This window comes from Mizuhopecten yessoensis, unplaced genomic scaffold (genome assembly GCF_002113885.1).
Source record: "Mizuhopecten yessoensis strain PY_sf001 unplaced genomic scaffold, ASM211388v2 scaffold7443, whole genome shotgun sequence".
NCBI classification, from domain to species: Eukaryota; Metazoa; Mollusca; class Bivalvia; order Pectinida; family Pectinidae; genus Mizuhopecten; species Mizuhopecten yessoensis.
The window spans coordinates 73,631-85,551 of NW_018407050.1; the positions used below are offsets into that span (position 1 = coordinate 73,631).

At 36.7% G+C, this 11,921-nt stretch overlaps 1 protein-coding gene across 1 annotated transcript in view; it reads left to right on the top strand.

Annotated features, from left to right (window-relative positions):
* The window catches only part of LOC110453536 (ABC transporter B family member 25-like), a 25,137-nt gene continuing 13,216 nt past the window's right edge, over positions 1-11,921 (top strand). Inside the window, exons 1-10 of the mRNA XM_021502512.1 lie at positions 1-97; positions 3,299-3,559; positions 4,579-5,093; positions 6,019-6,130; positions 6,781-6,955; positions 7,963-8,023; positions 8,948-9,083; positions 9,787-9,975; positions 11,160-11,288; positions 11,561-11,627. Of these exons, the coding sequence (XP_021358187.1) occupies positions 3,385-3,559; positions 4,579-5,093; positions 6,019-6,130; positions 6,781-6,955; positions 7,963-8,023; positions 8,948-9,083; positions 9,787-9,975; positions 11,160-11,288; positions 11,561-11,627 (1,559 nt within the window). The 5' untranslated portion in view covers positions 1-97; positions 3,299-3,384. The remainder of the gene's footprint in view (positions 98-3,298; positions 3,560-4,578; positions 5,094-6,018; positions 6,131-6,780; positions 6,956-7,962; positions 8,024-8,947; positions 9,084-9,786; positions 9,976-11,159; positions 11,289-11,560; positions 11,628-11,921) is intronic.

An 11,921-nucleotide genomic window follows, 5' to 3' on the forward strand; every position in this document is an offset into this window, starting at 1 on the left:
GACCAGAGCTGAGCCTAAAAGTATAATGCCATTGAGACATCCTGACATGGAACCTGCATCTTGATGTTCGCCGGTTCTTAATAAAACTCAAGTACAGGTAAGATAGGTTCTTCGGAAACGGGTGCTTTTAAGAATCGCAACAATTTATTACGGTACTGTAGCAAAGGCGGTAGCATGATGCGAGACCGACTTTTGTTTATATTGACGAACCAATGCTTTTTCTTAAATTTTAAGAATCAAATTTCCATCAAAAATGTTAGGACACTCGTTCCATATAATGCAGTCACAACTTGTATAGTTTTTGTATCCCTTAATTTATGTTTTGTGTCTCGATATATATCCAGCATTGGGAAGAAAGTCCAACATGGATCAAAATACAGCATGTTCTATATTTTGAACCTACCTTACCTTTAAGCCACATATCTTTATCACACTTGCCATGCCCCTGTTTCAGTGGGAGATTCACCCTGATATGAAAACAACAGTCATTGCTTAATGACTGCTACCACTAGTAGGCATACTTACTGCCACTGCCAACAAGAAAAATAGCTGTCATTTTTCGATGAATGACAGGGTTTTGATATATGTGGTTATATGTCTCCCCTTTGAATGAAGGGAGACATATTGTATTAGTTGTCGTTGTGAACGTCGATCGGAAGCTTGATCTTGTGAAGGGGTCTAAATATCCTCTTCTGACTTGGTACATTGCTAGCAGAATAGCCTGCCATCAACGGACTGCGGCTGCGTAGGGATTAAAACTATTTACAATGTATCAAGCTTTTACACTATATTTTATTGTGAATAATTGTTTATTATAACAATAATTTATGTATGTATTAGTACTGGTTCTTGTTCTTGTTCTGGTTCTTCTAATGTGATCTTGTCTGGGCCATAACTTTTAAACCATTAAAGATATTGTGATGAAACTTGCAGTATACTTGCATCACCATTAGACAATGTGCAGTGCACTGTCATAAGGTCATTGTCCGGGACGATTGACTGATTGATTGATTGATAGGTTTTACATCCGCTTCACTACCGGATGTNATTGTCCGGGACTTTTCTGTGTAACTTTTAAACTGTTTAAGATATCTTGATGAAACTTGTAGTATACCTGCATCACCTTGCCAATAGCCTCAATGTGCAATGCACTGTCATTAGATCACTGGCTTTTACATCAAAGTCAAACGTAGAAAAATGTTTGATTGTGTCAAACATTTAAAGGTGTACACCAAGGTGATACCAACAGTCCCTCACTGTATTTAATTTTGCTGAAACTTATAGTATGTAATTATATAAGTATATGGTGGCATTGTAAACTCTATCCAAGCATGGATCATATGCGACTATGAATGGTGTCAGTTTTGAGAACTTCAGTAATATTCCCCATAACAATTAGGGCTTGTTCATATCACATTTTATAATTAAGCAGTAGGCAGTTCCTTAGCTATGGGAACTGTAGCTAATTCTAGGCCTGACCTATGGTCCGATAAAAAAAAAAAAAAAGGTTAGGCCTACGGTAACTGCAGTTAGCAGTTCCTCTAATGATAAGGTCAAATTATAAGTGCTAAGTAAGATATCCTGATGTAATAGAGGTCATTATTTTTTCAATGCTTCTGTTAGGAGTTGTACCCGGGACCTCTGGTTTACTAGTCTTACGAATTAGCTGAAGAGTAATTCTCCCTAGCCGAGACAATAGGAAGTGGTTAGTATTTTACCAGGGTGACATATGCTCTCCTCTCCAGGAAAGAACTTGTCCCGAGTTTTTCTAGGGGTCCTATAGCGATTCTTGTGAAAGTACCGCTGAGAATATTTGTCAAAGTTACCCGGGTCCCTACGTACGCGTGGACGCCATTGTAACAGAGGTCATTCTTTTTTCAATCCCTCCACTAGGATTCGAACCCAGGACCTCTGGCTTACTAGTCTAATGCTATATTGAATGAGCTAAAGAGAAATTCTCCCTAGCCTAGTCGGTAGGAAGCGGATGGTATTTTACCAGGGTGACACTGATAAAACTTGCAGTATATCTGCATCACCCAGAGACGATGTACAGTGCACTGCCTTTAGGTCACTGTGACCTTGGGGTCAAAGGTCAAATAAGGGCAAGGTTTTCAGGAATCTCTTGTCCGAGCCATAACTTTTAAACAGTCAAAGGGGAAACATACATTTTTGTTCACAAAAACAAATCTCTAGTTAAATTATGAAATAGCCGTGTACCTTATTGCATATATATATGATGAGACGAATGGATATGAAAGAAATTAAAAACTGCATAAGAATGACACACACATTTTATGACTTATCTGTACATTGTACCACAGACTTAGAGTGATAATTCTGTGATTGTACTCGGTGAAAACAACGTTGATCGCTCAACAGGAGCTGGATCATTTACAATTGTGTGTATAACAAGTTTCTATAGCATGTCATTGCCTAACACTTCAAAATCAAGTGGAATATCGTATACTGTAAATATGTGGCATAAAGTAAGATTGACAACATAATTAAGTTCCACCCGGGATATTGATCTTCTCAGTAAATCAGATAATGTCTTTCAAAAAACTTGAAAAAGTAAGCAACATCATAGAATACGTTATTCATCAGCCCAAGATTCCTCTGGACCTGACACCAGACTTGGGCATTTTGAAAGATATATGTCTGGTGTCAAATACTCCTATATACAATGTTTCAGTTTGATATATGTGGAAAATTAACAGGGTGATAATGTTTACATTTTACTTATACATCTTAGAAGTATAAACTTCACAGACTGTCAGTGTGGGTAGGAATTTGTATGGGGAATTATACATAGTTACTGTATGAACGTATAACTATTTTAAGCAACCTATTGTGATCATTGTTATTTTTAGCAGACTATGTATACATGTACGGTGAAACCTTTCTATTGGAACACAAGACAGCTAGCCTATAATATTAACAGGATGTCATTCAAATTACACAGGTTTTATTTAGTCACCCGTGTACAAATTCTGGCAATGCACTGTGCTCAACAATAGTTTGCTTGTACATAGATTGATCAGATATTTAGAATCAGTAATTATGGTAATTTTTCTCAGATGTTTATTCATATTGACCAGATTATATTACACATTCCTACTTCATATTAAAATATTACATTTTCAAGTTGAAAATATTGAAGAATTGCCCCTTGAGAATTTTCATTTTTCTCGTGCCAACATATTTTGAAAGTTGAAGGTGGTTACAAATTCTCTGTAAAAATTCACAAAGATCTACAAATATGAACTAATTATAAATTCCTATCTTCTTTTGATTTCAGAACTTTAATGGTTTGAGAAATTTTGGCTCGGCAAGTTAACAGAAGCATTCGTACCTGATCATGTATTAGAAGACTCCTAGTCGGCCATGGCTAAATTGAACGGCACTGTGAACTCGTCTGACATGGAGATAGGGGACACTGATGTTCCCATGCTGGAGCTAGGCACACATAGTTATACACTTCCAAAATTGCGATATGTCAACATTTTCAGTTTCTTCCTCTTTGTTGATGCTGTCGTTTCAATCATCTTGTGGTTGACAGGTAGGAGTTTTTTTGAAGATTTTTCTTGTGATTTTCTCCGAATGAAATTCATAAAATAAAAAATCCAAAGTACTTGTGTCAAATTGTCAAATAAAAAACTTGTAATAAATCATACATAGATAAAATCACAGATGTTGCTGGCATTAAATTGTATAATATGTTATTGTCAAAGTTTTTATGATAAAATATAGAGCAATCATACATGATATGTTATCCCACAAACAGCTGTTGTTGTAATAAAGCTTTATTTGTTTCAGTATTATTGATACCTATGTCAGACTACAGGCAAATTGCCTTTAATGCATGCAATATATGTCATAAAACTGAGAAACACAGATTTGAAACAGTATCTCAGTACACTTGTGAAGAAAAAAAAACCTAAAAAAATCAACATTTTAAATTAAAGTATTCAAGGAACATTATGAGGTGTTTTTCAAAATTGAATAAAAAAGTCTTTGTACGAAGAATGCACATTTGAGGTATTTTGAAATATTATTGGGGTAAAATTGAGGAGTGTTGAAAAAATCAATGTCCATATGGAACAAATATGAGGTAAGCTTCCTCAGTACCTCAGTCAAGGGGTTTATTTGATGTACGTTTGAGGCAGAAATAGGTATACCCTCCATTTTGCCGGGGCTAGGACTTTTCTTACAGTACAGTGGGAGGAAATGGTATTGTCAATTTATCGGCAGAATGGTTCTGTACAAGGGACACCTAGCTAACGTATTGTACATGTACAGATCTCACATTGTGGAAGAAACTATCTTCAAAAATAATTTCTTAGTCTAGGTCCACAAATAATTATAGCGATCATAATAAGGATTTTTGTTTTAAGCTTCTATGCCTCATAAAGCAGGATATCTGGTTATCTTGTATTTTTTTAAAATGTTGATGTTTAACGTGGAACAAAAATGCAATTATTTTTTCATTACCTATGGACATGTAAATGGCAAGATTTTATGTAAATTCTTTATTATACAGATTAAAGGGAGACAACTCCATTCCTTGTGTTATTGCAGGTGGACACTCGCAGTACCTTATAGACAATGTAACACATTTCACCATGACAACGTCTGTATTTGACCTTGCCCTTCTGTCAGCCATCAAGCTGGTGATCCTATGTGGAATCGTCCTTCCATCTTTAGAAAACTCTTCGTACCGTTTGATAGAGATCGACCAGACGACTTACAGAGAGCTGAAGTCTAAGAAGACTCACCTCCACGTCTGTCTGATCCTGATTGCCCTTGGAATGTTAGCCTATTCCACCACCAAAGGGGCGTTAGTTTTATACGAGCTAAAGAACTCAGGAGATTACACTGTGATGCATGCTACATACAATGCTCTAGTCATCTGTGCGTTTGTCTTCAGTCTGCTGGAAGTAGTATTTGCACTTTCAAGCTTCTTCATGATGAGGAGATTGAAAAGTGTGAGGATTCTCCATCGCTTTAATGATGATGGCGAGGAGATCGGGAAGGATGGTGAACCGCTAAGAAGCAAGGTGACCTTTGCCAGGATGGCAGCTCTTGCCAAACCAGTAAGTTAGACATTACGGTGAACTAAGGAGCTCCTTGTTGAACATTTCTTTTCATTACTTGCCCTGGTTAAGATGTTTATAAATATATGATATGTATATGTGTCAATCATAATGTCTAATACAATCATATTTTGTTTTTATTTCATGACATAGCCTTCTTGACAGGTTTAGGTTATTTACTTATGAGTCATAATTTAAACCTGACATGAAAAAAAAGTCAAAAATGTCACTTGACCTCATGACCATGATTGTACAACATTTTAGAAAAGCAATCTGCACCAATTTTTCCTGAAATTCTTTTTTTCTTCTATGATAGGGGTAAGAAATCTTACTTTTTTATACATCCATGTAAAGAGAAATTATTTATCTTTCCAACAAGTGTTTTTACCAGTTACCACCAAATTGTCCGTTAAGAATTGGACAAGGTAATTGAAACCACAGATATGAATATATTTAAGAAAGTTAATGGTCCTATAGCTATAACACACATGAATTGCTATTGATCACAATCTTGATGAAGCCCAGCAGGGCTTTATGTAAGTTTGTAAGCAATAGAAATGTGTGTTATAGGACCATAACAACATTTGCCTGCTCAATGCATTGCAATGGAAGGATCGATGCAGAGCACATGTAAATACAAATTTACACGAAATCAACAAATATAATACATATTGTATGCTGGGAAATTTTGGCCTAATTTTGCCAGAATAATCCAGTGTTAAATTTCGCCCTTTACATTGTATTAATAGGCATGTCATGTTGTTTACAAAAGTTTTGCTGTAATGATGAGAAGCGAAAAAGGTGAAAAAAATAAACTTCAGCAAAAAATGTCTCGGTATACAGTAATGTATTTACAATGTTTACTATATTAAACGTAATTTAGAAGGATGTTTTTCTCAAAGTGGAGTCTAATGTTTGTTTCTAGGAGATGGGCTTGCTCGGGTTTGCCTCCATTGGCCTGCTGTTCTCCAGTGGTTCCCAGATGGTGGCGCCACTGTTCTTCGGGAAAGTGGTGGACGCTGCTCAGCACAGTATCAGTATGTACCCCATAAAGTCAAGAGTATGAAAAGATTGTGGAATTTAATTTGCACTGCTTATTACAGCATTGGAAATATTTAAAAAAATATATATATATATATATATGTTCACCACCTTAGGATGAGACAAGAAGGCAAGTTTGATTTCATGTACACCAAAAGAATCTTGCAGTAGTGTAACAGTAAAATTGACTGACTTTGAAGTCGGTGTCACTTCCTGTAATCTCCAAGCATTTAGCTAGCCTAACAATTGGTCAGGTATTTTTACCCTTAGAACAAACAAATACCTAGTTACATACCTTCAATTTTGCTATGACATATTCCATGGATGTAGAGAATGTAAATGAGCGTAACCCTGGAGTATCGAGGATGAAGACAGGATAGGTTATTAAAAGGCAGAGTTTGATAGTGTAAATACTGTACTGCTAATTTTGATGGCTTCTGAAAGTTTCCTAAAATAAACTGCAACTACCATTATTGACCTATGTTTTTTACCGTCTCTATAACCACCATCTCATTGCTCAGAATTGGCACGTTTAAAACTAATTATATTTGGTACATAGTTTTATGAAGTTAAACTTGAATAGAAGTAAAGACATGATATTGTATGACCCTTGTTAAAGAGATTTAAAGACTGTCACTTTTTACAGGTGAGTTGACGAGAACTGTCCTCATCATGCTCGGTATTTACCTAGTGGGGAACATCTTTGGTATGATTCGGGCCTGGTTATTCACACTGGCGGGAATGAGGCTGGTGGCTCGGTTACGTAAGCGGCTCTTCAACTCCATCATTCAGCAAGAGGTAGCCTTCTTTGACACAAACCGGTATGTACCATGTATGCATGCGAGATAAGAAAACTCTGCCAAACCTGTTTTCAGAGAACGCCGTCGAGAAGTCCACCAATAGTCTCTTAATACAGTATCTTATAATAAGTTGAAATAAAAAAATTAAAAATGCAATGGGTAGTCTTCAAAAAATGGTCCCTAAAAACCGGTGTTGAAGTTGGTCTCCTGACGAAGGTTTACACTTTCTTTGTCCTGCTTTGTAATGTTAAAGTACAATCAAGCCTCATTGATCAAGTTACCTCTAAACATGTTGTACAAATTTCTAAACACCATTAATCCTGATGTCCTGCTACCTATACACCATGAATTCTGTTGTCAAGGTATCTAGACACCATGAATTCTGTTGTCAAGTTATCTGCTGTCATCTATTTATGATTTGTTTGTGGGACGGGTGAACTCTGTAATCGGCTGTCATCTATTGATGATTTGTTTGTAGGACGGGTGAACTCTGTAATCGGCTGTCATCTATTGATGATTTGTTTGTAGGACGGGTGAACTCTGTGATCGGCTGTCATCTATTTATGATTAGTTTGTAGGACGGGTGAACTCTGTTATCGGCTGTCATCTATTTATGATTTGTTTGTAGGACGGGTGAGCTCTGTAATCGGCTGTCATCTATTTATGATTTGTTTGTGGGACGGGTGAACTCTTTAATCGGCTGTCATCTATTTATGATTAGTTTGTAGGACGGGTGAACTCTGTAAGCGGCTGTCATCTATTTATGATTTGTTTGTAGGACGGGAGAACTCTGTAATCGGCTGTCATCTATTTATGATTAGTTTGTAGGACGGGTGAACTCTGTAAGCGGCTGTCATCTATTTATGATTTGTTTGTAGCACGGGTGAACTCTGTAATCGGCTGTCCTCTATTTATGATTTGTTTGTAGGACGGGTGAGCTCTGTAATCGGCTGTCATCTATTTATGATTTGTTTGTCGCACGGGTGAACTCTGTAATCGGCTGTCATCTATTTATGATTTGTTTGTAGCACGGGTGAACTCTGTAATCGGCTGTCATCAGACACACAGGTGTTACAGAACGCTGTCACAGTGAGTATTCCTCTGGGTCTAGATCTGTTTTTATCTGAACTTTAAAAAGACAAAATTTAACAAATTCTCAATTTGTCAGATTTAAAATACTGTAAGAAACCTACATAAAAACATTAATATTTAATCACATCAAGCTCAATTTTTAGCTCACCAATTTGAGCTTATGCCATGGTGCAGCGTCCGTGTGGCGTCAATATTTTACTTTAAACAACTTCTTCTTATAACCAAAAGGCCTAGTGTGATGATATTTGGCCAGAAGCAAATTGGGATGAAGGGCTACTAAGTTTGTTCAAATAAATGACCTTCACCTACATATATATGTATTTTCAAGGTCACATGGGTCAAATATGTTAAAAACTTTAAACAACTTCTTTTGAATAACCAAAATGCCCAGAGTGATGATTTGTTTTCCCAGTAGCATGCTTGGATGAAGGGCTACCTTTATACAACTTCTTCTGAATAACTAAGAGGTCTAGGCTAATGACATTTGGCCAGTAACATGCTAGTTATATGATGTTTTATGCTGTTTTTTGGTAGGATTTGCTTACGAAAATGTTATCACAGACTAAGTACATAATGCATATATCAATACCTCAATGTATAAACAAAACAAGAACTTGTTCTACTGTCACTTCATCTGAAGCTAAACAAAAAATATGAGACTGATAGAAAATACCACTTGGATTGATCAGTATAAAAATGATACTAATATATCCCATGACCTGATTATATCAACTCGATTTGTTATAAATCTAGATCTCAAATGATATTGAAACTCATGCAAGATGCTTTATAATTATATAATATCATGTATTAGCATTTATCGTCATCGAGTGCTTACAAATGAGCACGAAATTTCTAAAACAGTTAAAAGTCTGTTTACAGTAAATAAACTTGATTAAAGTTGTTTTGGTATTACCTCAGGTGAACATGTCCATGCTGGTGAGGAATATACTGCAGCTGATTGGCTCGTTGGGGTTCATGTTTTACCTGAACCCCTCGTTAACAGGTGTGCTGTTGTCCATAGTACCAATTGTGTCACTAGGAGCTGTCCAGTATGGTGGGTATAACGCTTCATCAAATATGTCAGTCTGATGAGTAGGGTTATTACATCCTTATGTCAATCTGATGAGTAGGGTTATTACATCCTTATGTCAATCTGATGAGTAGAGTTATTACTTCCTTATGTCAGTCTGATGAGTAGGGTTATTACTTCCTTATGTCAGTCTGATGAGTAGAGTTATTACTTCCTTATATCAGTCTGATGAGTAGGGTTATTACTTCCTTTTGTAATTTGTTGATCGTCTTCCGTGTACCAAGGGAAATAATCCAAGATGGCGATCTCCCAGAATCGTCGATCTTTTCCTGAAAAGAACTTGAAATTTTCTATACCTGTGTATTTTACGCACCCCCCACTTTGGGTATTAAAATTCTGAAAAAAAAGTGCGCAAATTACATGGGCTTTTACGGTACTCATGGTACTATAATGTGTTTTGGGGCCTGGCACCATCCTTAGGGACTTACTCCCTGGGTCATAGCTAGCTTGACTGCAGTTGAAATCCCCATGCAACTCAAAACCATATATAATATTGAGAGGGGTGAAGAAATATCTTGCCTGCCTCTAGGGATTCAGCTTATATTTTCTTAAAATCTTTCGATAAACATATATGGGATTCAACAAACTTTAAAATATTAAGGCCAATCTTACAAGGTTAGAAATATTACACCAGTTATTTTGTTAACCATGTTGTCCTATGTAACAGGAAAGCTGTTGAAGAAACTGAGGAAGAAGTTCCAGGACAAGCTAGCAGACGCCGGCACCATGGCAGAGGAAAGCCTGTCCAGCCTACGAACAGTACGCACTTTCTCGGCCGAAGGAAAGGCTGGACACATGTACGGGGTGGAGATTGATGAGAGTTACAATGTTGGAAAGAAACTGGCGTTAGTCACAGGTCAGCTGCTAAAAAAACAAAAAATCTACAAATTTTCATCAAAGTATACATCAAATATTCATTTATAAACAAAATGTAAACATCAATTAGATTTAAAAATCATCTTTTACAGAACTGCAATAGCTTTTACTAAGAATTTGAAAAAAACACTTTTAAATCAAGTCCAGTATCTTGAAAAGAGCTTGAAACTGGGTTGAAATGGTAGCATTTGTAAATTATAATAATTAATTCCTAAATAGACGTTTAAACTACGTTTTATTACTGATATGTTGAAGATGATATCATGTATGGAAACAGTTTCGATTCATCAGTATGTTGTTTCATTTTTGATTCGGGGTGTTTTTGATGGTTCTGCACATCTACTTAGGGGATAGTACGTTGTTTTGAGTGGCTATACTGGTGATTAGAACATGGGGTTTGGTTTGAACTCGAGACCAAGTTTAAACCAAATTTCATGTATTTCCTTGTACAAAAGTACGTACTCTGTGACTCTGTGACCTGAACTGGTGACGTGTCATTCTGCAGCTGACTGACCAATCAGAAAGAAGCTTTCAAAAGTCGGTCATTTGGCCCCGCCCATACTGGCAAGTTCTCGATCTGTATGTTGACGAGGCGGAATATTTGGATTGTTCGTGAACGTCCTGTTACCAAAGTTTATATGACACATTTGGATTAATATTGACCAAATTCTGACATTTCCATGTCAGTATAATGCATACCAATCTGCTTATCAACAAAATCGGTGATTATTTGTTTAGATTTGTGAAGAGTTTTGTGTAAATTCATAAGACACATGTGAAATGTTTCATTTGATTTCGGATCTAACTAGATGCCTTCACACTGATGGAACAAACGTTTCGGTAATAAATGGAGGTAAGAGCAAGGAATGTTTACTTTTACTTTTTAATTCATTCAGCAAATACATTTCATCGGTCGTTTCTGTACTGTTGCCTGCTAGCCTTATCAGTGGGATTTCGCTAAGAGGCGAGCGTGACGCCATATTGTTTAGGTTAGAAACGGGGCGTGCCTTAAGTGCGATGGGAGGAGCTTAACACGATTGATCATGATTATATCGCAGATTAGAACATGGTCCATATCCAATCAAAACACGCGTTGCAAACAAATCGTGTTAGAAATTGTATATATAGATCAATTTGACTTAGTACGTTCTCCTGTCACTGTAGGTGGTTTCACGGGTGTAATCGGGACTGTGGCATACGGGGCCATTTCTGTTGTGCTGTGGTATGGAGGAAAGTTGGTATACGATAACGAGCATGGGACCCCGACCGGACTGACACCTGGGATACTCACCTGTAAGTAGGGGCAGACAATCCCAAACCTAGTTAAATCACTATCAGGTAAATAGATTGTACCTTCGTAAAAAGAATTCTGTTAAACAAAACTTTTGCTTAATATTATTGTTGAGGGCAAAAAGAGACGACACACCAATTACTTTGCTTGGTCTAACTTCATTGTTAGGATGTATGTTTATCTGATGTACAGTAGTATATGTTCGCGTACCAAGGTCTGGTATCTTTGCTTGGTCTAACTTAATTGTTAGGATGTATGTTTGTGTGATGTACAGTGGTATATGATCGTGTACCAAGGTCTGGCATCTATCATCCAGACCCCACCATTTTGGGAAAATTAGAGTGAGTCCTCATTTCTAAACAGAGTACATATGTAGCTCAATAGCAATCAACATATCTACATTGTCCATAAGTCTATAAACAGCCTTATTCCATCGTTGATCTTAAGCCAAAAATTGTCAAAGATTTCTCCTGTAGAAACTTATAGTCCTATATATGGTAGTCCTATATATATGGTAGTCCTATATATGGTAGTCCTATATGTGGTAGTCCTATATGTGGTAGTCCTATATATATGGTAGTCCTATATATATGGTAGTCCTATATATGGTAGTCCTATATATGGTAGTCCTATAT